At 41.4% G+C, this 27,213-nt stretch overlaps 1 protein-coding gene across 9 annotated transcripts in view; it reads left to right on the forward strand.

Moving 5' to 3' along the window:
- The first annotated feature begins 333 nt into the window (after window positions 1-333).
- NETO1 (neuropilin and tolloid like 1) overlaps window positions 334-27,213 on the forward strand; it is a 127,627-nt gene continuing 100,747 nt past the window's right edge. For 8 of the 9 annotated variants that reach the window (XR_005529118.1, XM_039236401.1, XM_039236398.1 and 5 more), the window contains exons 1-4: window positions 334-724; window positions 2,648-2,701; window positions 2,936-3,073; window positions 9,372-9,620. Coding sequence is in view for 8 of the 9 variants with exons in the window: in XM_039236401.1 (XP_039092332.1) it covers window positions 697-724; window positions 2,648-2,701; window positions 2,936-3,073; window positions 9,372-9,620 (469 nt within the window). In the remaining variant the exon portion in view is untranslated. Of the gene's footprint in view, window positions 725-1,315; window positions 1,379-2,647; window positions 2,702-2,935; window positions 3,074-9,371; window positions 9,621-27,213 lie in introns of those variants that run through there. The other variant, XM_039236402.1, reaches the window with a different exon arrangement.

Genomic DNA, 27,213 nt, shown 5'->3' on the forward strand with positions numbered 1-27,213 from the left:
TCGTCTCTCCGCAAGATCGCAGAGGTGGCGCGGAGCCCTGCGAGCCGATGACGGACCCCTTCCTCCCGCCTTCAATGCCTCAGCGGAAGGTCCCCCAGGGCCGGGGAGACGAAGGCTGCCGCTGGACCCCGACGCGGAGAGCTCGCTCCGACCCGCTGCTCGCGGTGTATGAGGCCGGGGACTGAGCGCGCCCCAGCCGCCGCCGCCGCCGCCCGCCCCGTCGCTGCCGTCGGTGTGGACCGGCCCCCGCCTCGCCGCGCCCGCCGCCCGGCCCCGGCCCCGCTCCCGCTCCGGGCGCCCCGGGCTCGCCCCGCGCCCGCCGCCCGCGCGCCCTCCCGACAGCTGCGGCGGCGGCGGTGATGCGCGGGAGGAGGCTGCTGCCGCCGGCCCAGCTGATGGCGGCGGCCGGCGCCCGGGTGTGATGCGCGCGCCACGGCGGGGCTGCCGGCTTCGCGGCGCCGAGGGAGCGAGCGGGAGCGAGCCCGGGGCGGAGGACGCCGGAATCCGGCTCTGGCTGCTGTGCGGGGGCTCGGATCTCTCTCCCCTCCCTTCTCTCCCCCCCCCCTCCGCCCCTTCGTTTGGTTCTCGCTTTGCACGTTGAAAGCCCCCCGACTCCGTCCCCTCCCGACCCCTGGAAGTCTTCCCGGCTCTAAATGGAATTAGTGGAGACCGGCGCCTCTGGTGTAAGGCACAGACATGATCCATGGACGCAGTTTGTTGCACCGTGAGTAGCTCTCCGGCCGCGCGGGCCCCTGGCGGGCGCCCCTCCCGCCCTCCGAGCGCGTGGCCGAGCGCGCAGCAGACGCGGGGCCGCCGCGCTCCGGCCGGGCCGCCGTCCCCGCCAGTCCGGGCACCTGTAAACTTTCCGGCTTAGCACGCGGGCCGCTGCGCCGGGGCCCGGGCTCCGCGGGGGCAGAGCAGCCTCGGGGGCTGCGGGGACGTCCCGGGGGCGAGGCGAGCACGTGCGGGGCCGGTGCGGGCGCAGGAGCCGGGAGGCAGCGCGCGGGGCCGTTCGCGGGGTGCGAGGCATCGCCCCCGCTCCGGCGCCGGTGCGGCTCCGCGGGCCCACGTCTCCACTCCAGGAGGGAGTTCGGGGGGCGCCTGAACGCAGCGTCTGCGGGCCGGCGGGGTGCCAGCCTCGACTCCCGCGGCCCCACCGCTCCGCCGCGTCCCGGCTGTGCGGTGGCCGCGCGAGCCGTAGAGCGGAAAATGGCTTCAGAAGTCCTGGAGTGAAAGGCGGTACAAGAACACCGTGCGGTGGGAATTTGGGGTTCAAAAGCAAGGATCCTGTGCCACGCAGTTAGAAGCCCGGCTTTGGGGACGTGTTATTCCTGGTACTTAGTCCACCGTGTGATGCCGCCGACACAGGGAAAGCAAAGTAAAGACACACATCCTGATATTGATGGCCGTGCACCTGCGGGTCTGTGTGTGCATAGACTCAGGGCAAGATGAAATGAGAGGATTTTTTGTTTTTCTGTTTAAACGCAGACAACAGCAACTAATGTTTGGCTCCCAAAGATCATCAGGCAGAAGTACAAAGTAAAATAATGGATGTACTTTCTCAGATACTGAGAAAAAGGCCTTCATGTTTTTCTTGGAATAATAATCTAATCTTAAAACGTACATTTGTAAGCTCCTGCAGGCGTGCTTCAGTTTAGGAAAACATTGGGAATTATACTCTCCCTTCCCCGAATTCATTGTTAAGTGGAGGTGGGATTATACACCTAATGGAACGTAGAGCTTTTAGGGAATTGGGCAACAAAATAAATAACAACGCTGAAGTAGAAGAGGAAAACCCAGACATCCTGAGGACCAGATTGTCGTATTCCTTTTCTGGTTTCAGGTTTTATAAAAATGTTGAGTAAATCAAGAAATGCAAGTACAACGAAGTTCAGGTTGCAGTAGTCCTTTGCAGATGTACTCTTTGATACCGAAAGATGGGCTCAGTAAAATGCTTCTAGAAACCCCCTTTCTCAAAGTGAGAATCGATTTCTGGATACTACTAAATATTCAGTGAAAGTTAAGGTTAGAGGAAACTAATTTCATAGCTTCGGGGCTGCTGAGGACAGGGGTTACTGGTGGCACAGTCCCTTTTTCTATGAAACGGTTTCATAATGCTGCCTAATGCCTCCAGTCCACACTGGTCTGTTTCTCCTGTGCCCCTCCTCCACCTGCCATGAGCTCTGCCTAAGTATTTATTTTCTGAAATACAACAACAGAGGCACTGTTTTTCTGTCCCTCTTGGCCTCATTGTTTGACTTTTAGCCTTTCACCTGGTTTACACTCTTCCTTCAGAGACGCTAGGAAATTCATTCCAGAAGGGCATTTTGGACACAATGTGGGTCCTGATGTCCTACTGTAATGTGACATTAGCAGGTTACAGTATCCCCTCTGAAGACTTGAGGTGCTCCTTCGCAGTTCAGGACTCCGCCGTTCTTAATTTGCATGACTTCCCGGAAGGGATTCCTAAATTTTCCTGACTTGCACATTTGTAACCAGTTTTCGCCTGTTCTCAGTTAGCTTGGAACAGTTAACAATAATACCGTGAATCGGCTCTGATATTATTTTAGCTTTCTGCTGTTATAGAATGTGATCATCTCAGTGTGTATTAATGTGATCTCTTTCTGATTCTTCTTTTCTGTTTCAGTTGTAGCAAGTTTAATCATCTTCCATTTGTCTGGCGCAACCAAGAAAGGAACAGGTGTGTTTCTTTGGGGAAAATGCAGTGGAAGACCTCTAACTATTTATGTTTCCCTATTTTTCCCGTGTTCTTAATATTCCAGAATATCCGAACATTTTATAGTGTGTATAATTGATTGATTTTGACTAAGACAACATTTCAAAAGTAATTTACTAATGGATATTATAAGAATGTCCTCTCTATTTTCAGTCGTATAGAAAATTGGATGATGGCTCTTGTTTTCATTTTTTACAGAAAAGCAAACCGCCTCAGAAACTCAGAAGTCAGTGCAGTGTGGGACTTGGACAAAACATGCAGAGGGAGGGATTTTTACCTCTCCCAACTACCCCAGCAAGTACCCCCCTGACCGAGAGTGCATCTACATCATAGAAGGTAAGGGGGGGAAAGATCCAGAGCTTGGGAGAACTCCAAGCCAAACCTGGCCAGCTCTATGCTGTGGGTGGACAGAATGCCTCTAGCCCTCACAAAGATTGGTTTTGCAGACCATGCACCTGCGTATCTCCTAATGAATCAAATAACTGTAAAATGTGGTATCAAGATAATTATTGAAATTATTAGTAATGGGTTAAGATGAGTAAAGCCTGGCAAATGAAAGGGAATCAATAGCAGTCTATGTTGCAGTTGATCTAATTGATCCAGAGTTCTAAATTTATGAAACGGATGCACAGTTGACATAATAATACCTGATGTATAACAGTTCTGGAAACTAGCATTTTATTGGTTAACAGCTATTAGAATAACCTACACGGTTGCTATTTTTTTCTTTGATAAAGTACCAAAATACATATTTATGTCAAAAATACATCTGTACTCATGGTCCCAAACAATCTGAATGATAGTTCCCTTCATTTGTGCTAACAGGTGACATTATCATACTTTAATGCCAAAGTCAGGATTCCAGAGGATGATGCTTCCTTTCATCATTTTCTTTCCTGACTCAAAAGATAAATAGTGCTGAAAAAGAGATTCATTTCTCTTCAAACATTTCCAATTTCCATTATCCTTGTAGACACCACTCGATTAAGTACAGCTTTCTAGAATAAATGATCGTTTCATCTAGTGATGAAGATTTCAATATTGCAAGTGTGAATACCTAATAGCCCCAAACCTGCAACCCTTCCCCGCCCCCCACCCACACGGGCACAGACCTATGGAGCTCCCTTAATGAGAAAGACAGCATATGTTCAATATCTGCTTCTACACGAAGGGCAGGCTCATTTGGTAGAGTCTTTCAAAGAAAAGGCTTTCTGTTCAACTGATTGCAAGAACTTCTATCTAGAAAGGATTCTTTTATCTTTTTATAACTTTTAAACTAAGGATATTGCCTTTCTCTTCTTTGTGGTAGAGGTTGAACTTTCAGCAAAGATGCAGTGCGCTTCGAGAAGAAGGAAGGCCAGGAAGCTCTGATAGTGAAAGAATAAAACCGAGAAGTCTGAGCTCTGGCAGTTTTATTCCTCCGATGATTGATAGAAAAGGAAATTGAGATATGGAAATTCTGGGTTCGACTTAGTTGTCTTCTCTCCCAAGTTAATATTACTTATCTATCGTACGTCTATGAGTATGTATGCATATCTATGTATATAAAGCTTTCCAAGACCTTATCATAGAGTAAAACATTTATTCGAAGGAAGTAGGCTTTTGTTGTTGTTGTCCTCATTTTATAGACAAGGAAACAGGCTAAAGAGAGGTTACATGTCTGGCTTCAATCACATAATTTGTGTTTTGAAGAAACCGTATTTTAAAACTTCGGATTATTAAAAAGAATAACATCAACTACTCTCACTTAAAGGGTTCATTCAGAGGCATATTTTTGCATATTAATTGTGCTTTCGTGGTTACTATTATTTAGAATTAAAAAGCTTTGCCAGCATTTTATTTTAATCTCAGGCACATATTTACATTCATTCCTAGTTATGTCAAGGACAAACCTTAAAGTTGGGAAGTGGATAGAGCCCTGTTACTATTAGTCATACTTCTGCTCCCTTTTTGAAGTCCTCCCTACTAGCCATTCCTTTCCACCCATGCATTTATTTAACACATATTTTTTTTTTAAATTTTTTTAATGTTTTATTTATTTCTAGGAGACAGAGAGAGACAGCGTGAGCAGGGGAGGGTCAGAGAGAGAGGGAGTCACAGACTGAAACAGGCTCCAGGCTCTGAGCTGGCAGTCAGCACAGAGCCTGACGCGGGGCTCGAACCCACGAACCGCGAGATCATGACCTAAGCGAAAGTCGGACGCTTAACCGACTAAGCCACCCAGGCGCCCCTTAACACATATTTTTTGAACAACTACTAAGAAACGACCACTCTTCCAGGCACAGTTTAGAGAGCTTTTAACAAAACAACCATGGTACTTACTTGTCAGGCTTATAATACGGTCTGGGGACCATGCCTCTTCCAGTAAAAATTCTAACGGGGCCCCCAAATGAGCAGTGCTTAGAATAGTAGAAGGAAGATGAGGCTCGAAGGAGGAGCAGATACTTATGCTCCCCTTTGTATAACTCGCAGGAGATAATTCTCAATACAGCATCTGCAGAAGTGCAGAGATGTGGTGTGAAGGGGACCCGCAGGTAGCATCCTGTGGGCTTCTGCATAGGGTGACGAGAGGAACAGTGAAGAGGGCCCAAGAGGCAGAGAGTCTCAGAGAAAGGAGAACCTTGGTACAATCCATCTGCTCTACCCATGAAAGTCTGAACTTTATGTTCTAGACAATGGGATGTCACTGAAATAAATTAAGTGGAGAAATAATCCGATATTTTGTTGGAGTAACTGAAGGAGAAGAAGCAAGCAGAGATGATTGTGAAGATCACGTAGGAAAAGCCTGACCTGCACAAGGGACATTGGCTGTGGCGTCAACTGAAGAAGTGAGAGGTGTTTCGGAAACTGCGACATGAGTGGCTGGGTGTAGGGATGGGAGATAGGAAATCCCAAGACTGTTCCGCAGGCTTTGGCTTGGGGACATATAGATGGAATCGCCACGCCAGGTAGAGAGTATGGGTGGATAGAGAGGGCTTACGGGAGAAATAATGAGCTCCGTTTTGGTGTTTATGGAGATGCCTCATAAAGAAATTGGATATACGAGTCTTCAGCTTACTGGAGAGCTCTGTGCTGAAAATAGATAATTTATAGGTCATAAATATAGATTGTTGTTGAGGCTCTTAGAATGAATAAAATTATCCAGAGAGAGCATTTGGAGCACTATTTTTTAACATCTTGCAGAAAATACAGATGCCTGGGTCTGTCCCCAAGAACTCTGGTTTAAGCGGTCTTTGACGGAGCTGCAGGTATCATTAGATTGCGATAGCTCTCCATTGGGGTGCCAGTGGACTGAGCACTGGTCTAGAAAGAGCAGAAAGAAGATAGAGAAGAGTTCTGAAAAAACAGCATGTAAGGGGCTGGAGCGTGATGGGAAGGATAACGGGCCTGTGAAGGACAAGCCAGGGAGATGGACTGGAGACCACGTACAAAATGCCCCAGTACTTAGTGCGGGTGACATTTTAGGCAGAAGGGAGGAGCCCAGTGCCAGTTGTTAGAGCAAACGAAAATGAGGTAAAAGCAAACATTGCATGAGGCCGCTGAGAAGCTGCTAGTAACTTTAGGGAGTGTGCACTCATTGCCCCAGTGGGAGTGGGAGCTGGCACCCCGGAGCTGTGGGGGTGGGTGGGTGTTGATGGACCCATAGTGGAAAGGCAGTTACTTTCTTTGTCTTTGTCGTCTTCTTTCGGCGGGGGCCAGTTGCCACATTTAATTCTGAAAAGAATAGCCTGTTCTGTAGGAAAAGGTAAATTGAAAGTACAAGAAGGGGCTAAACTATCAGTTAAGCTTCTTGAGGTAAGGCAAGGTTCTGATAAACACGGGCAGAGTCCCAGTCGCGGAAAGGAAGACTCCTTCCGTGGATTCAGGTTGTCCTAAAATCCCCTCAAATCAGAGGCAATATTCTGTACCCTTGTTCAGGTGAAAGCGCCCAGAGTTTTCTGTGTGTCCAAAGACACGGTAAGACTTCTCAAAAAGGTACCTCAGATTTACGTACCAGATGACTTACAGAAGATGCTGCAGAGAAAGGCAGCTATGAATCGAGAGATTTGAAGGGAAAGAAAATGTAAGTGTAGGGAGGTGGACTTAGCTTCCAGCGGCTTACGTGCACTATAATCACTTGTTTTTAACTACAACAACATACTATTTATTGAGTGATTTGTCTGTTTATTTATTTACTTATAAGTAGGCTCCATGCCCAGTGCGGAGCCCAATGCAGGGCTTGAACTCAGGACCCTGAGATCAAGACCTGAGCTGATATCAAGATTCGGACACTTAGCTGACTGAACCACCCAGGTGCCCCTAAGACGTCTTATTTTTAAAACATTATTTTACTGCCTTCTAAAATTCAGCTAGTGGAACTTCGTATATGAGTGTGTGTAGTTAACTACTACATGCCGGACCGAAGGAAAATGAAGTGTCCAGAACTGCCCACATACAGCATTGCCTACCAAAAGCCGTTAACGACAGTATGTGTCCTGAAGGAATTTTGGGAGGTCTGTTCACCCACACTGGATGGAACTTAAATGATGATGAAAATGAAGGCACATATAAGTGAATTCATGTTCCATGACCATGTATTTCCTAATAGGGAAAAATAGATGCATGTATGTTGATCAATAGAGTTTTATTAAGTAGATCAGCACAGCGCTGTTCTCTTTGTTTTACCGTTCCCTAGCCATACATTATTCACATCTAGAACAAATATTTTACATTCTGAAATAGTTCATTTCCTTCTAAAACTTATCATACTGGCTTCCCAAGAGGAAATAAACAAGCAGGCACATTCTATTAGATGGTCATATGTACAATGTTATACTGAATGCTAGTACATATGTAGGTCCAGTTTCTTAAGACTTTGCCTTTTTGCTATTGGACTAATAACCTTAAATGGAAAAAAACATAGTTTTCCAAGTAATGTCTTAGGATATTTTCCAATTTGTAGATTTTTAAAGAACCATTGAAACTTCATCAAGTCTATCATTAGGTAAAACGATGTTTATTGCCCTTTGTGAATATGCATTAGAATATGCCCTTTGTGAAATCATTCCTGGTTTTGCTGGTAAGAGTAGTAAATGTCTCTTTTCGATGTCCAAAGACTCATAAACATTTGTAGAGATTAAAAATAATCCCTAAAGCAGTCTTGTAACGTGGACTGACCTTTAACCAAATGAGCTTCAGTTTTATCCCTGGGGATCATGGGGGTTGTATTTTATTCTGTAAGTCTCTCATTTCCAAGTCATCGCGTATCTCAATTCTCTATAAGTTTTTGACATCCATGCATGAAAGGCTTTAATTTTAAAGCCATCAAGGGTGATATTCAATACATATTTAAGAACTGGTGTGGTGTGGACAGCAGTCATTAGGATTGATGACTGGCCACGTGGGGATCAGGGCTTGGTGTGCCAGGTCCTAACTTTGAAGTTTCTGGAGGGTGTTGTTCCCTGGAGACGGCCACATGGCAGGGACACACTCAAAGGACCCAAGGCAACAGCTGTTTACTAACTAGGATAAATATGTGTGGATATTTCGGCAATGGTTATGGCTAATTCTGGAGTATCCTAGCTGAATATCAGTCTGGAATGCCAGGATTTTGAGATGTTTTGCCCATGACAAAGGAGGAATGGAAGGGCGCTGGCAAATTCATTCATGGGGAGGTTGAGAGAGCCATTGGCCTTCTGAGGCTCTTCCTAAGAGAGCTGTAAAAACGGTTATGATGATGAGCTTATTTACTCTTCACCCAACAGAGATTTTTTTTTTTTGAGAAATCCTCATGATAAGTAAGTATTGTGCTAAGTGCTGATATTGGAAGGTGAATCGATTTTTGTCTTTAGTGAGTAGTTTGAGAGAGGTGATTCTTTTAAGTGAGATTTTCCCACACAAACAGGAGTTGGCAAAATTGGAGACAGATACTCCAGAAAGTGGTAAAATACATGAAAGTCTGAAAGAGCTTGCTGCCTTACTCAGAGAACGCCGTGTGCCTTGGGCGGCCTCAGCTTGGGCTGTGTATGGCGTGGAGAGACCCTGCAGGTGTGAGGTGTAAGACCCATAACGGTCCTGCACGTCAAGTGCATTGGTCCTTTTCTTGTAGCCGACAGAGTTGATGACTAAGTTTAAACCTGAGGATGCCATGGTAAGACTTGCGTTCTAGAAATACTACTCTTAATATCTTTGCGTATGCACTTGGGTCTCATGAAGGCATCTCACTGGGACTTTCCGAATGTTTGGATAACTCTGTGCTAAACAATTCTTACATGGTTTTTGACCTTAAACCTGGATACTTCAGAAAATATGGGAAAAGTGACAGAAAGATGTCTTTCTACTTACTAAACCTGATGGTAGTGGTCTTTCACAAAAACACACGGTGATTATTAGGTCTGTGTTAGGTATCAAAATGGTCATTTTGTGTCTGAATAATATTTTGTGCAACATGGTCAATTTTAAGAAGCATCCCTGAAACATTCTTATGGAAATGCTATCCCTTGGAAAGCTAAGTGTAACAGACTTGAGTTGTGCTTGGATGCATGTCAAGCTCAAAGTTTGATAGGAGATTTACAGATAAAATCAGAAGTAGAATTACAGAAATCAAATTAAGATTTAAAAATGGCCTTCTAGAAATACTCTTTCTTTGTTTCAGCCGCCCCAAGACAGTGCATTGAACTTTACTTTGATGAAAAGTACTCTATTGAGCCGTCTTGGGAGTGCAAATTTGATCATATTGAAGTTCGAGATGGACCTTTCGGATTTTCTCCAATAATTGGACGTTTTTGTGGGCAACAAAATCCACCTGTAATAAAATCCAGTGGAAGATTTCTATGGATTAAATTTTTTGCTGATGGAGAGCTGGAATCTATGGGATTTTCAGCTCGATACAACTTCACACCTGGTAAGTAAGGGTTTGTTTGTTTGTTTGTTTTTCCCATACAATTATCTTTTTCTTCCTTAGTTTTCTGTCTTCGTAGTAGAAGAACTTTTGTAAGACAGCTTGATATTTTTTCAAAGAATTCTCTAGCTTTATTTAACATCACACCTACCGTGCTTTCTCTTTTGATTTTAGAAATCCTGAAAGGAAGATAAATTTTCCTTAAAATTTAGCTTCCACTAGAGGTGAAGTGTAGTGATTCAGGGGTCTGTATGAACATTAGGAGCAGTTAATTAAATGGACTTCCGTTATGTTGAAATGCGTAATTTGAGAGGCGGCCTGTAAGAAAGCAACTAATTACAGTATACACTGAATCCCTATAAACTTGAAAAGGCAATTGTAGTATTGTAAAATGTATCCATCAAACTGAATTTTGGAGAACTTGATTAAAAATTCTTTTCTTCTGAAAATCATAATTTTTAAGGCAAATGGATCTGAGCATAAAGCAGTCTAATCCCTTTTTAGAAATACAAATTCCTAACAGTTGTGATGAAAGCAAAACAGAGGCCCATGGCAGCCAAGTACTCATTTGCAGGATCTGTAGACATTATCTGTCATTATATAATTATTCACCCTGTGTCCATTTTCCTTCTAACCTGCTAATGTTAAAAAAAAAAGTCTATGATGTTGACTGGCTCGCTTGATGATGAGTTGTCATTTATTAAAATAAAAATTGGTTACCATATTTTTAAATCGCAACATCAGGCTGAAGTGATTTGAGATTTGATGAAGTACAGTCATTTTTTTTAATGGGAAGATGACCCAAACTTACCAAAGGCACATTATTTCTATGTGATCATATTTTTTTCGTTTGCGCATATTGTTTTACTAAGGTTGTAACAGGCGATAGGTGAAATTGGAATCTATGTAAAGTGTGTTGAAGTTTCTATTTCATGTTACAGAGCAGGGCTCTGATCCTCGGTTCAAGCACTGACAATTTAAAAATAATATAAGATTAATGATGACTTTCATTATGATATTACGGGTTATGTTGAATAGGTCATGTATTAACAGTATTGTATGTGTCAACTACAAGCATTGGGGATGTTTTTATAGTATCACTAAGAGATATTGTGGTTTTAATTATGCTTTGTTGATATTGGATTGGTCACAGAAAGCATGGGTGTTTCACATCGGCGATCAGACTAACTTGCTGTGTTCCAAAAAGTTGCAAACACTGAGATTACTTTACTTAGTGCTAGAGCTGTGAATGGAAATTGTTGTTGTTGTTGTTGTTTTTTCGTAATAGATAATTTTGAGTATGGCCAAGGCTTGAAGATAGTTCTGGGTTTTTCATAAGTTATATTTTCATCCTGGGGTTGGAGATCATGGGGATAATGTCCAGGATTTCAAATTGAGGTTGTATGAAGTTGTAGGGTCAACTTTATCAACATCGGCGAGGCGATCCACATTCCCAGCTCTACTGGACATAGCATAAAAGGCGGCGCCCAGTCTGCTTTTCCCAGGGTTTGAAAAAGCCACTGTGTTCCCCACGCGCTGCTCTTTGTGCCTTGTTTCTTTAGAACCGCTTTTACTTTATCTGTATATAAAAGGGGGTTTTATTGCCATGAAGGGCTGAATCAGAAGGGAACGTAAGGAGACGGTTCCATGAAACTGAGGATGAGTTACGAAAGGATTGAGGCTTCTGTTCCCACTCAGATAAAGGAATGAACTAAGTGCACGGGGAGGCGCACATCTGGCTTATGAAGGAACAGTGGGCCCAGGAAAGGGGTGACTGCAGACCCTGACGTTCCGTGGCCCAAAGCCATTGCCTGAGTGGCACAGTAATCTGCTACTCATTCCATAAAGAGCCAATATTGAGGAAGCCAATTAGTTAATGAAAGAGGAAGGGGGCAGTGATTAGGAATCCTTTAGACAGCGTGTAGGGAATAGGGAGGCAGGCAGGCTTCAGTTTAATTTGGGCTTAATTTTGATTTGGGAGGAGGCTTCAAGTGGTGATTTGGCAAAATGGAAGCAGTAGAGTTCCTGAAGTCAACGTGGTGACTTAAATTAGAAGGCGCTGTTGCCATCACCAAGGCGTCCAAGTGACCACCTATTAGAGGGGAGTGTCCTGCCCCCCAGGTCATCCAGGGAGCTGGACCCCAGCACAGCTGTGCGGAACGCTGGCTTGGGGACACAGTCTGGCCTCAGTCCTGGCTTTCCTATTTCTTGCTTGCTGTTAACTGTGGACATGATCCTTAATGTTCTGGGCCTCAATAGTTTAATTTATAAAATAGGGACAATATTGACCACCACACAGGATTGTTTGAAGACTGACTGCTTGCCGACCAATGCATATTTATGGGGTTTTCACTTCAAATACGAGATCTCAACTAAGAGTAGCTATTATTTTTATGAATTTGATCATGTGCTCTTTAAGAACAAAGTGGGGCTTGGTATAGTTTATTCAGAGCTCAACAAGTGTCCCAGAATTTTTAATTTACAACTGCTCTTTCTCTGAGTTTGGGGGTGAATGTGCAACAGTAATACCTAGAAGATGTTACTTTTCCTTATTTGTTTATATGGGTCTAGGCCTCTCTGTGGGGGTTATAGTCAAGTGTGATGGCTCTTATATGTCAAAAGAAGAAGTAGCAGTGGGAAGGCCAGGTGGTCTTTATTATTTTTATGAACTTATTACAATCTGGAATCTGGGTCTTAATTTTTTTTTTTTTTTAATGTTTTATTTATTTCTAGGAGAGAGAGAGAGACAGCGCGAGCAGGGGAGGGTCAGAGAGAGAGGGAGTCACAGATTGAAACAGGCTCCAGGCTCTGAGCCGGCAGTCAGCACAGAGCCCGAAGCGGGGCTCAAACCCACAAACCGCAAGATCATGACCTAAGCGAAAGTCGGACGCTTAACCGACTAAGCCACCCAGGCGCCCCTGGGTCTTAATTTATACTCCCAGAAACTGGAAGTCAGCACACTGATAATGTACCCAGTTTTAGGAATTAGTCCTATCAGCCAAACTAAAAAGGCTGACTATGCATATATACACGTACACACGTGTAAATATATATGCAGTTTTAGTAAGAATTCTTCGAATGACACAGCTCAATTTTTCTTGTAAACAAACATACATCCATGCGTATCCAGTTAATAATCAGAAGACTGTGGTGGCACCTGGGTGGCTCAGTTGGTTAACGTCTGACTTCAGCTCAGGTCGTGATCTCATGGTTCGTGGGTTTGAGACCCGCGTCGGGCTCTGTGCTGACTGCCAGCTCAGAGCCTGGAGCTTGTTTCAGAGTCTGTATCTCCCTCTCTCTCTGACCCTCCCCTGCTCATCCTGTCTCTCTCTCTCTCTCAGAAATTTAAAAAAAAATTTAAAAAAAATAATCAGAAGATTGTAGTGAGTGTTGAATGCAAATATGAAAGCTTAATTATATAAATGCCTGTTGCATAGCTCCCAGCTCAGGTACTTGATGAGGTACCTTCACAGCCCAGAGTGTGTTTTCAGGGGCGCCCCACATCTCAGACTGCCAGGGGGCAGTCCCCCGTCCAGTCTCTGCTTGCATCCTGCTTGACTGGGACACTAATCTGTGTCAACTCTTGTTGCAAAATTTTGTTTCTATTTCTTAATATCTGAGTCTCTTTGACTTTTCTTCCTGTACAGCTTTAAAAAATAGCCTTTTGATTTGGGCTCTTATGTTCCTAGTAGCTCTGCTTCTGGACTGGGGGTGGATGGGGGCTAGCTAACTGGAGGTCACGGGTGGAGGTCATGTGTGGATGGGGGCTAGCTAACTGGAAGTCACGGGTGGCTATGCAGGGAGATAATGCCATGGAAACACCATTAAAGGGGGTATTTCCGGGGCACTTGGGTGGCTCAGTTGGCTGAGTATCAGACTCTTGATTTTAGCTCAGGTCATGGTCCAAGGATTCCAGGATTGAGCTCTGCTTTGGGCTTGGCGCTGGCAGAACAGAGCCTACTTGGGATTCTCTCTCTCTCTCTCTCTCTCTTCCTTCATCCTTCTCTCTCTCTCACATTCTGTTTTTCCTTAAAAAAATATGGGGGGTATTTTCTGTATCTTGTGACACATCGAACTAGTCCTCACTCTTTATCTCATGGATTACGGTTACTTCTGGATCCCGTGTCCGCACTCAGGCGTGCAGTGCACTGATGTCGCCTAGGGGGTAGCCGAGCACGCATGAGGGTTGTGACACTGAGCGCCATCAGAGAGAGTCATTGAGTCCAGTCCTGCGATCTGCAGAAACCAAGCACAAGGGTGAGCCCCGGAGAAGGGCAAGGGGGTCCCGAGCTGTGATGGGAGGCTCCGGGTAATGGCCGCAAGGGAACCTCTCTTCTTCCTGTGTGAACAGAGTTGTGTTGTGATGTCCCCTCACCGGTCCTCTCCCACTTCTGAGAAGAGGGATGGGTTCAGAATCACTGAAAATGTTAAAAGTTACATGATGGAAAATTTGGTCGCCCACAGATGATTTAATGAGAAAACATATATAAAAGTACTTGCGGTAATAAAATTGTATTATTGTCTCATAGGCCTTTTTTTTTAATCTTAAAGATTTAAATCAAATGTCCTGCAGAAAAATGAATAATGATTAGCCTAGGGAGGGGGTGGAGGAGAAGAATGAGGAAAAATCGAAGGGGCCCAGATGGAGATATAGTAAAAATTTATTAGGATTATTAGTAGCACTTTCATTTTTGAAAAGGATGTTATATATCATTGGTACTACTTCTACAAATAAAAGTATTTAAGATAAAAAATAAAAAAGGAGACAATACTATAGTGGGTAATTTTTAAATGATTTTTCAGAGCAGAGGTGTACCGTTTCTTTGTAGTCCACAGTTGTTTGGGGTTTTTTTTATTTGTTTTTTGTTTTTGTTTTTGTTTTTGTTTTTACTCAAACTGAGAATGCTTTTCCAGTAGAAAATAATTCTCCCTTAGCCAGCTGCCTGCATGTTTCAATGTTCTTTAAGGCTGGAAAATATAAATGAAGGAGAAACTTGTAACATCTGCTCCACCCCCAGCCCAGGACCATTACGAGGGACTTTATTCAATATGCAGGAAGAAAGGCCTGGAGGGTGTGGGTGCTATACTCTTCGGGAAAGTAACCCTTCCAGTCTCTATTTAGGTGCAACTACCTTTTATGAGCTTTGGACTTTTCTTTCTAGTGGAGACATTTTCTGCTAATCGCAGGCATAGAATGTAATGTTTATGAAATCTTCCTCTTCTGACGATCTTTCTGAACTAGTGTTATGAAACGCACCCTCTACATACCGTAGGAGAGAGATTTAACTCAAGGCTACCCCTCAAAATGCCAAACAGATGCGGTAGAGTCAGGTGCTGTCCTGGAAGTGAGTGGTGTTGTTAAATATATTGCAATTATTATGATCCTTTGTACTTAAACAGCCGCTTTCATCTGAGAACTCAGTGTGTTTTAGGAACATTCTGCCCAATTCCTAGCTTCCTCTTAGACTCCAAGCTGATTGACATCAAAGGCAATGGAAAGGACGCACTGCAGTGCAGTGACTTAAATTGAGTGTTCTAAGGAGATTTCTATGCATATTAAATGAAATATATTACTTAGGTTAAATATTGTCATGGACTCGATGTTATTTTAATTATCCAGTGCAGTGTTTACTTTCTTCTTATTTGAAATGTGAATGCATGTGTGAGTATTGGCCACATTGACAATGCCTGCAATTTCTTCTCTGTATAAGCAGAGTTCTGATACATGGTTTGGTAAGAAAGAAAAAAATAAGTGCTTACACCTATTTATCTATATCATTTTCTCAACAACTAAATTTTACTTTTAATTTTGCACGAAGAGATGAAAGAGTCAAAGGCTGAAGTTGAAAGAAGGACTTTGATTACTTTGTCACTTAGAAATACAAGATTGAATTTAGATCAGATAGGATTGTGTGGTCTTTCTATTATATTTACACTGTAGACCCAAAATAGTCTAAATTCAGCACAGCAAAGGCTGTCAGACAGAAAATGTATGAAACACAGTCACATTTCCTCTTTTCTATTTCATTGTCAGAAAATTTATGAAGCACAGTCACATTTTTTCTTTTTTCTTTTATTCAGGTACAATTGACATGTAACATCGTGTTAATTTCAGATGTACTACATAATGATTTGATATTTGTATGCACTGGGAAATGATTATAAAACTAGTTTCCTTGTCACCATATAAAGTTGTATAATATGCAATGCCTTGTTATTGACTACAGTCCCCATGGCACTCATTACATCCCTGTGACTCATTTATTTTATGACTGGAAGTTTATACCCTTTGATCCCCTTCTTAAATTTCACTCCTCCCCCCACCCCCACACAAATTCTCTCCTCTCTGGCAACCATTAATCTGTTCTTTGCAACTATGGGTTGGGTTTTCTTTTATTCTGTTTATTTGTTTTGTTTTTGGGAATCCACACATAAGTGAAATTATATGGCATTTGTCTTTTTGTGTCTGATTTACTTAACATAGCATAATGCCCTTAAGGTCCATTCATGTTATCACAAATGGCAAGATTTCATTCTTTTTATGGCTGTGTAGTATTCCACTGTGTGTATATACGTACATGTGTGTGTGAGTGAATTCATCTTCTTTATTAAACACCTAATTTTATAATATTATATATACATGCACACATATCTATACCTCTGTCTATATCATCTATATCTATATCTAATCTCTATCCATTCATTCACTGATGGACACTTAGGTTGTTTCCATTTCTTCACTATTATAAACAATGCTGCAGTGAAGATAGAGGTGCATATGTTTTCAAATTAGTGTTTTTATTTTCTTTGAATAAATACCCAGAGGTAGAATTGCTAGATCATATGGTAGTTCTATTTTTAGTTTTTGGAGGACCCTCCATACTGCTTTCCACAGTGGCTGCACAGTTTACATTCCTATCAACACCAACTGTTGTTATTTCTTGTCTTTTAATAATAGCTGTTTCTGGAGATGTGAGATGGTATCTCATTGTGGTTTTGATTTGCATTTCCCTGATGATTGGTGACACTGAACATCTTTTCATGTTGGCCATTTGTGTGTCTTCTTTGGAAAAATGTCTATTCAGATCGTTTACCCATTTAAAAAAATCAGATAATTTGGTTTTTGTTATTGAGTTGTATGATCTCTTTATATGCTTTGGATATTAACCCTTTATCAGATACATGATTTGAAAACAGCTTCTCTCAAAAGTAGCTTGCCTTTATATTTTGTTTGTGGTTACTTTACTGTGCAGAAGCTTTTTGGTTTGATATAATTCCATTTGTCTATTTTTGCATTTATTGCCATTGCCTTTGGAGTCAGAGCCAAAAAGAAAAAAAATGCCAAAAAGTATGTCAAAGGGTTTACTACCTATGTTTTATTCTAGGAAGTTGTATGATTTCTGGGCATATATTCAAGTCTGAAATCAATTTGGAACTACTTTTTGTGTATGGTGTCAGATAGTGGTCCAGTTGCATTTTCTTGCATGTGGCTGTCCTGTTTTCCCAACGCCATTTATGGAAAAGGCTGTCCTTTCTCCATTGTATATTCTTGGCTCTGTCATAAGTTAATTGACCGCATAGGTGTGAGTTTATTTCTGGGCTCTCTGTTCGGTTTCTTGATCTGTGTGTCTGTTTCTATGCTGATACTATGCCGTTTTGATTACCAGAGCTCTGTAATGTAGTTTGAAATTAAAGACTGTGATGCCTTCAGCTTTGTTTTATTTCTCAAGATTTCTTTGGCTATTTGGGGCCTTTTGTGGCTCAGGGGAATTTTAGGATTATAATGTTCTATTTCTCGGAAAAACACCAATGGGATTTTGATAGGGAATACACTGAATGTATAGTTTACTTTGGGTAATATGGATATTATAACAATATAAGTTATTCCAATCCATAAGCACAGAATATCTTTCCATTTATGTGTGTCTTCAATTTCTTTCATCAGTGTCTTATAATTTTCAGTGTACAGGATTTTCACCTCCTTGGATGAATTAATTCCCAGCTTTTTTTTTTTTTTTTGAAGCAATTGTAAATGGAGTTGTTTTCTCAATTCCTCTTTCTGACGGTTTGTTGTTAGTGTATAAAAATACAACAAATTTTTGTTCCTGATTTTGTATGCTGCCACTTTCCTGTGTTCATTAATTGGTTCTAACGGGTTTGTAGTGGAGTCTTCAGCACTTTCTGTGTATAAAATCATGTTCCCTTCCAGTAGTGACAGTTTCGTCTCCGCCTTTCCTATTTGGATGCCTTTTCTTTCTTTTTCTTGCTCTGGATAAGACGTCCAACACTATGTTGAATAAAAATGGCAAGAGTGGGCAATCTTGTCCTGTTCCTAATCTTAGAGGAAAAGCTTTTGGCTTTTAACCATTGAGTATGATGTTAGCCGTGGGTTTATCGTATAGAGCTTTTGGTGTGTTGATGTACATTCCTTCAGTACTTGCTTTGTTGAGAGATTTTACCGTAAGTGGATGTCGAATTTAGTCACATGCTTTTTCTGCATCTATTTGAGATGATCATATGATTTTTATGCTTTATTTTGTTAATGTGCTGCATGATGTTGATAGGTTTGTGGACATTGAACCATCCTTCCATCCCTGGAATAAATCCCACTTGATCATGTTATATATTGATCAGTTTTACTTAATTCAGTTTGCTATTATGTTGTTGAGGATTTTTGCACCTGTGTTCTTTGGGGATAATGGCTTTTAATCCTTCTTTGTCTTTTTGTTTCTTTTGGGGGGTGTCCTTTTCTGGTTTTTATTTCAGGGTAATGCTTGCCTCATAAAGTCAGTTTGGAAGCATTTCCTCCTACTCAATTTTTTGGAAGATAGGTATACAGTCTACTTTGCATGTTCAGTAGAATTTATCATCTGGTCTTGGATTTTCCTTTGTTGGGAGGTTGTTGATTACTGATTCCTTCTCCTTGCTAGCAATCGGTTGATAAAGATTTTTTACTTCTTCATGATACCATCTTGGAAGACTGTATGTTTCTAGGAATTTATCCATTTCTTCTATCCAGTTTGTTGCGTCTGACTGTTCACGGTAGTCTTCTGTATTTCTTTGGTCACTTGTAATTTCCCCTCTTTTCAGATTTTATTTATTTGAGCCCTCATTCCTTTTTTCTTTGTGAGTATAGTTAAAGGTTTATCCATTGTGTTTATCTTTTTACAGAAGCAGCTCTCAGAAATGATTTATCTTTTCTATAGTCTTTTTAGTCTTTATTTCCTTTATTTCCACTCTGATTTTATTATTCCCTTTCTTCTGCTATCTTGGGACTTCATTTGTTCCTCTTTTTCTAGTTCCTTAAGTGTAATATTAAGTTGTTTATATGAATTTTTCCTGTTTCTTGAAATTGGTCTGAGTTACTAAGAGCTCGTAGAACAGCTTTTACCGCATCCTATTGAATTTGGTGTATTTTCATGTTCATCTCAAGGTATTTATTATATTTCTTTTTTTGATTTATTCATTGACCCATTGCTTGTTCAGTAGCATGCTGTTTAATCACCACACGTTTGTAATTTTCCCAGTTTTCTTTCTGTGATTGATTTTCAGTTTCCTACATTTTGGTTCAGAAAAGATGCTTGATATGTTTTTAGTCTTCTTAAATTTATCGAGACTTGTTTTGCAGTTCTTTTTTATTCTTGCTTCTTCTCTCGCTCTCTTCTGTTCTGGTTTGATGTCTTTCTTGTGTGTTATGTTTAGATTTCATTCTGAGAATCTTTTGTGCATCTATAGATTTTTGCTTTTACCATGAAGCGTATGTATCAGTTCATATGTACCTGTCTATTTTAAGTTGATAGTAAGTTAAGTTTGAATGCGTTCTAAAGCTGTATGTATATACTCTCTTCTAGGCTTTGCATTTTTGATGTCACATTTTACGTCTTTGTATTTTCTGCATCCCTTACCTAATTGTATTAGTTATGTTTATTTTTATTACTTTTGTCTTTTAAGCTTCATGATTGCTTTATAAGTAGTCCATTACCTTTACTATATGTTTACTTTTACCAGTAAGATTTTTAATTTTATATATTTTCTTGCTACTAATTAATGCTATTTGTTTTCAGCCTAAAGAAGTCCCTTTAACATTTCTTATGAGGCCAGTTTAGTGGTGGTGAACTGTTTTAGTTTTCAAAGGAAACTTGTTATCTCTCCTTCAATTCTGAGTGATAGCCTTGCTGGATAGAGTCTTCATGGTTAGAAGTTTGTTGTTTTTGTTTAGTTTTGTTTTGTTCTGTTTTTCACTTTCAATACTTTGAACATATCATAACAGACTCTTCTGGCCTCCAGAGTTTCTGCTGAAAATCTGCTGATAGTTTTGCAGACATGCCCTTGTATGAGACAGGTTGTTTTCTCTTGCTGCCTCTAAGATTCTTTCTTATCTGTAACTTTTGAGAGTTAACTATGATGTGTCATGATACAGATCTCTTTGGGATTATTTTTTGTAATTCTCTGGGATTCCTGTTTCTCACAGGCCTTGGGTCTGATGGATGTGAGCCCCATTGAGTCCTAAAACCAGATGCTTTGGAGGCTCATCTCTCCAAGGCATGTCCCAAAGGCTGGGATGCCTGATGTAGGGCTCAGACTTCTTCTTCCTCAGTGATGCACCCTGTATCTGTGAGATTCCTCCTACTTGTGCTTAGCTGGGCTTCGGGTGTTTGGGGTGAAATCATATCTCTGCTTCTTCTACTTTTTTTTAAATATGGCCTTTTAATTTTTTATTGTAGAAGAGCCATCCCGGTAGTTTTCAGGTCTTTTTCAGAGAGAGTTGCTCTGTATGTAACTGTCGATTGATTGGATGTGTCCATGGGAGAGGTGAGTTCAGGGTCTTTGCATCTTGAACCACATCTCACATTTTTTGGGGGGGGCTTATATTTTAAGAAGTAGAATTTACAACTTGCGAGTCACAGAAGCGACAAATTTTAACTGTGTGATGGGTACCAGCGTATTCGTGTGAGGACAGTTTTATCTAGCCCTTCCTCTCACCCACCCAGCCCATGACTTGGTTAATCCCATCTCTACAATACAGGGATTGGGGGGAGGATGAGGAATGAAGAGAGAGACAAAATGCTGTTTGGTCTCGGTGGGTGTTCGGGAGAGAAGTTGAGAGTGGGAGAGAGGATTTCCAGGATTAGCTACCATCTGTGCAGAGAATACTGGAAGCAGTAACAAAGGAGAAGGAAGATTTTTAAGAAGTTTCCTGTACAGAAACAATGCCTTCTTCAGCTTGTTTCCTGAAGAGGCAGAGAAAAATGTTTGAAGTTGTTTAGATTTATTCGGTGGTTAATTGCTGGCACATGACTTTGAACATGGTACCTCTGGGACTGGACCGTGTGGAGACTCAGGTGTATTTCTGTTGTAGACGTTTATTTTCTTTAGACCTGAAAGACACCTAGGAATTCACAGCATTCAGCCTTCTCATTTTATAGATGAAGATACCAAAGGTCTTGATAAAGTCTGCTGTCCAGGTTTATGACTCTGTGCAGAGATTAAGTTCCTCCTTGTTTATCTGTTATGTAACGATTATGCTGATGCACCTTCTTCGAAGGGTAGAGATTATGACTTTAATTACATCACACATTGCAGGCACTTTTAGTACAGTTATATTAGGAAGTTTAATTAAGGGGGAATACTGTATCTTTCACATTTTACCATTAACCAGTGCTCAGATTTAAAAATTCGTCTCTCTCATGCTGTCTAAAATGTCTTTCCATGCACAATGGCCAAAGAGACAATGATTGATTTGCCTCTTTCTCCTCTCCCTGTATTTAAAACACTGCCCTTTCAACCCATCTGAGCCTGAAGTGTGTGATTCATTTCCTGTTCTCAAATATCTGCTATGACTGACATGCTCTGTTGTGCGTATAATGCTCTCACGACTTGAAACCTGAGGCTCACAGGCTAAACACTCCAGGGAAATCTTCAGTTCCTCTCTCCCAGGACTCCCACAATTATTCCTCCTTCCTCATGCATGTCTCTTAGACTTTTTCTTGTGATTGTGGCTGCTTCCAGTCATCAACACCATTTTTCCCCCTCCAGGGCTGCTATATACAGTTGTGCACATTAAGGGCCCTCAGGTAAGGAGACGGATCCCACTTACATTCAAATGCCCTGGGGCAGAACTGAATCCTGGCATTGGTTCCGCTTACTGATTTGTACAAAAGCCTCTTAGGGACCAGCCGAGGCCATGCTTGGATCAACCATAACACGACTCCTGTCCCCACACAGTAGTCGCAGCAGCAAAGGACCAGCATCTGCCTTTCACTTAAATACTCTTAAAGAGGAATTCTATCATTGAAGCAGGAGGAACATTAAAAAAAAAACAAGGTAAAACAAAGAAATAATGCATATGTTTTCTCTATATTTTGCATTGTCATGTGTTTTGGGGGGGGTGCTGTAGTCACTAAGCTTCCTGGTAATCTAGAACACTCTACCATTTAACTCATCATTGCATATTCAAGAAGTATGCATTTCAAATTACAAACATCTGATGTATTTTGCCAAAGAAAATATTATTACCTAATTTTGTAAACATTTTCTCATAACCATCTGTATACAGTTTGAAGCTTATTGTTATTTTATTTTTATGCAAACAATCAAGGAATTATCAGGATAGCAACCCAGTGTTATTAGTTTCTTGACCAAAAGTGTCTCCTTATTTTAGAACTTGTATGTCATTTTTAGCTACTCATGTATAGCTCATGCAACTCTTTTTTACATTATTTTAAAGTCTATTTTTTTATTTACTGAGAGAGAGAGAGAGACAGACAGACAGACAGACCGTGGGCAAGGTAAGGCGAGAGACAAGAGAGGGAGAGACTCTCCAGTAGGCTTTGTGCTGTCAGCAGAGAGCCCAATGCCAGGCTCAACAACACGAACCCGTGAGATCACAACCTGAGCCAAAATCAGGAGTCAGACATTTAATTGACTGAGCCATTCAGGTGCCCCTCATGCAACTGTTCTTGAATTGAATGCACAGAATAGCAGTTTCCACTAGGCTGTATTTGCCATTATATTTATTCAACAAGTGAGCTGTAGAAATGCATTATATATAAGATATATATACGGTACATATACACTGTAGAAATGTAGTATATAAAAGATTCTATCCTCCATACAATGAGTTTATAGTTTATAAGAAAACAAAAGTCAGGTAGACTGTAGTAGACAGAGTAATGGCCCTACCTCCTCCTCCCTCCCAAATAGAGACGTTTATGACCTAATCTCTGGAATCTGTGAATATATTTGGTTACTTGGCAATGGGAATTAAGACAATAGATTAGATCAAGAATACAGAGATTACTTTAATACAGGGACATTAACTTGGATTATCTGGGAGGGCCTGATGTAATCACAAGAGTTTTCAGTGTGGAAGAGAGAGGCTGAAAAGTCAGTGTCAGAGCAATGTGATGGAAGAAGGAAACCAGTGCCATTTCTGGCCTTAAACATGCAGGAAAGGCCCATCAGCCAAGAATTGTGAGCGCCTCTAGAAACTGGAAAAGGCAAGGAATGGATTTCCCTCTGGAGCCTGCAGAAAGGAGGAAAAAATGCTTTGCCATCACATGGGTTTTAACTCAGTGAGACTCATGTTCGATTTCTGACCTTCAGAACCGTAACATAATACATCTGTGTTGTTCAGATCCTCTAAGTTCATAGTAGTTTGTTACGTCAGTAACAAAGCAGATAGAGACTTTCATGCCCTAGCATAGAATGCTGCTGTACAAACTCATCTGAAAAAAATGTGGACGTGGGTTTGCAACTGGGCAATGAGCAAAACCTGGGAGAGTTTCGAGGAGAAGCAGGGTAGAAAAAGCCTCTATTGCCTTAAACAGACAGTTAAGAGATACATGGGTAACGACTTCGCCAAGGAGGACTCACAAGGAAGTGAAGAGCATTGCACATGAAACATACATGCCTGAAGGAGTACGTATGTCATCATAAGCAAACTGCTGGTGGAAACACAGATATTCAGGGGGCCGATCCTGAAAATTCAGAAGGAAACAAGGAGTGTGTCCTTGGAAACAGAAGGGACAGGAGTTCTTGTTCGGTTGAGTCGGAGAGATGAGCAGAATGGTGTCCTGGAGTCACAGGGAGGGCAGAGCTCGGGTTTTTGATGGAGAAGATTGCCAGGCAACGTGTTGATGGCTCAGCCTGGCTTCTTCCCTCTTGTGTTTTCCTAAAAGAGACAGCTTGAAGAAAGAACTTTTAAACCAAAAATAATTGAGGCTTAATGACTAGCTAGGTTCCAAGCAATTCCAAAATTAAGAGATTCACTGCCTATTGAAATGTAGGGGATCTTGGGGTGGGGTTGTAAAAACATGCTCTAGGGAGAAAAATGAAGGCATGGCTGGCCAACCTTTTGCTAACCCTATGGAAAGATAAAAACATCAAAATATTCAGTCTCACAAAAGGTTCTTTCAAATGATTAAGTGTGTGACTCATAAATCTCTTCAGTCATCTCAAAAAGGCCAAAAATAGAGACGGGATTATCTAGAAAAGACCTGAGGAGGAGATTCTTGGCTAATAGAGTGAATCTCGTGACATAAACAAGAGAACCATAAGGTTGTTGAAAATGTTGTATCAGCAGAAACGGTGCCACCTTGAGCTGAAAGTCTGGACACAGGATGAAATGGAAGGAAATCGTCAAAGCCCCAAATATCTACAGGCAAGAGGCTGGCTGATAAAACTCCTCAGCTACACACATGTTCCATCTTTCGTGAAAAAGGAAAGCTGATTCAGATGGACAGCCCCAAGCCCAGAACATGGGGCCTTGAGCCCAGAGGTAGAGTTAAGACTCACAGAGGATAATTTCCAGGCCCTTGAAGCCAAGTGGAATTTTCCAGATGGATTTTATGGTTGCTTGGGACTGTTGGAATTCCTTTTCCTTTCATTTTCTCCCTTTTTGAAAAGAAATGTCTATAAATGTTACTGTATGTCTCCCTTACCGTTGTGTTTTTGGAGCAAGTAAGATGTTTCTTGAGTTAAAGGTTCAGAGATAGAGAGAATTTATGCTCAGTGCTTCATCCATACCTGAGTAAATGATATAGATGTTGAGCTGATGGGATTTGGACTTGAGTTGATGCTGTAATGGGTTGAAACTTTTCGGTGTCTTGGGATGGGACGAATGTATTTTTCACGTGGGATGGACTTGGATCTTGGTGGGCCACAGGCTAGACCGTGGTAGGAAGCATAATGGCCCACAAAGATGTCTACACCCAGAAATCTGGAACCTGAGAATATATTGTTTTACATGGCAAAGGGAAATTAAGGTTGTGGACAGAATTACAGTTGCTAATCAGCTGATGAAAAGACAGTGAAATTATCTCAGATGATCTGGATGGGCCCAGTGTAATCATGAGGGTCCTTCAATGCAAAAGAGGGAGGCAGGAGAATCGGTGTTGGAATGATATACTGTGAGGAAGACTCAAGTAGCCATTGTTGGCTCTGAAGGTGGAAGGTGTCCATGAGGTAAGGAATACAGGAATCCTCTAGAAGCTGTAAAAGGCAAGAAATGGATTCTCTCCTAGAGCATCCAGAAAAAGAATGTAGCCCTACTAACACTTTGATGAACTCATTAAGATCCATTTCAGACTTGACATCCTGAATGTAAGATAATAAGTATGTGTTGAAGACACTAAGTTTGCTATAATTTGTTATAGAGGCAAAAGGAAACCAATATAGCATGTAACTAATTTTTTAAAAATACGTTTCAGAATTTGGGAAGTGATATAGAAAGTAAGCAAATGAAGGCCACCTGGCTGACTCAGAAGATCATGCGACTCTTGATCCCCGGGGTTATAAGTTCAAGCCCCACATTGGGTGCTGAGATTGCTTAAAAATAAAGTTTTTTTAAAAAAAAAGGGAAGTAAACAAATGATGTAAGAATTCACTGTCGGGATGAAGAACATAATACTTTGATTCTATCAGTTCAAACTTTTAAAATACATTTTGGTAAAAAATGCAGAATACTCAAGCCTTTCTGTTTGACTTTCCTACACAGAAATTGATAACTCTGTTTTTATGTGGTTGTATCTATATGGCTATATATATATATATATATATCATTTGGTTTTATGTGAATGCCACCTTTCTGCATACATATGGCTGAAACCCCAACACAATAATGACTTGCAGTCCTTCCCAAAGACGTGCATGGGTTGGTGGTATTTTTGTTTGTGGTAATAATAGCTATTTGTAGAACCTGGCACTCTTTAAGCCTCTGCCTCTTCACGGTGTATCTGCCTGATGCTATTGCTTCAAAAGAGCTATGCTGTCTGCTCCGGCTTGCTCTGTTGGCTAGCTTCCCACCATTGCCACGGCTATGCTGACTTGCTGGAAATTCTGCTTCAGTACATCCTTATGGGCATTTTCCTTTCCCAGCTACCTTCAGACACTTCACTTGAACTAGACTACTGCAAGAATTACAGAGTGATTATAATACAAGAGGACTCTCCACCATCAGCAACGCATGTACCCACAAAAGAACTACACTTACTTTTTTTAAGCAGGAAGACTTATTAGTCATAAATATGTCACTTCTGTTCTGTTCTCTATTGATCATAATGCAAATCAGAAGACTGTTTTATTCCCCCTGGGAACTTTTCTTCTGAAATTTGCACTTCAAAGCCCCAAGGAGGTTCTCTCTAAGTGATTCAGAGAGAATAGTGGTACAGAAATCAGTCCTACCTTAATCGCTTCTTGGCCTTTTGGCTAAGATCAAGTGCAGAAATCAGTACTACCTTAAAACATTCCCAGCCGCTGTTGCGCTTGCTGATGCAGTCTGGAAGGAGAGTGTAGTAGATTTGGCGGTCAAACAAAATAGAATTGGTAGGATGGCCAGTGGCTGTGCTGATGAAACTAGGAAAGGAGACGGTGGTCATGACCATGATAGGTCAAGCCTGAAGTTGAAGGTTTCTGTGGATATTGCAGTGAATTCATTTTGCAGAGACCTCGGGCCATAGATAATTGGTTAACTAGCGAGAAAAGTATTCTTAGTTTAGGTTGCATGTGTGTTTTACTTTCTTCTAATGATAATTTCCCAATTGTGTTTCTATCTCAGTTTTAAATTAAAGAGAAAAGGATCATTTAAAAAAGAATACAACCATGCTTCTTTCTTGCTGACAACTGCTTTTGCCTTATGTATCATTTGTTATTTTCTTGGAATTTTCCTCTGCCTCTGCCTGTCACCCATTCTTTCTCAGGTGCTCTCCTCCCCCATTTACCTGCAGTGGCTACATAATCTCTTTCCTTGGCCACTTGCTGGCGATGTGTTTCCCATTACCTTTCACTTACTGCTTCTCTACACTGTTGAGTCTCTGGGCTCTACATTGCCCTTCTTGACACTGCCGGCCCCATTCATTTTTAGTTTTGTTTTTCTTTTGGTCTGCTTTCACATTTTCTAGAAGAAAAAAAGATCCAGATATCATTTCCATCTGAACTGTTTATGAACCCTTAATAGAGGAGAAATGCAGCCATTATATACATAAATATGGTAGTTAGATTTCTGTTCAAATGTCAGGGTTGGCATTTATGTTCATTGCGCTAAGTTTTTCACTGCCGAGCCTGAATTAGATCTAGTTTTTCATTTAACAGCAACTTA

This window comes from Hyaena hyaena, unplaced genomic scaffold, assembly GCF_003009895.1.
Source record: "Hyaena hyaena isolate Hyena2069 unplaced genomic scaffold, ASM300989v1 scaffold_110, whole genome shotgun sequence".
In the NCBI taxonomy this organism is placed as follows: Eukaryota; Metazoa; Chordata; class Mammalia; order Carnivora; family Hyaenidae; genus Hyaena; species Hyaena hyaena.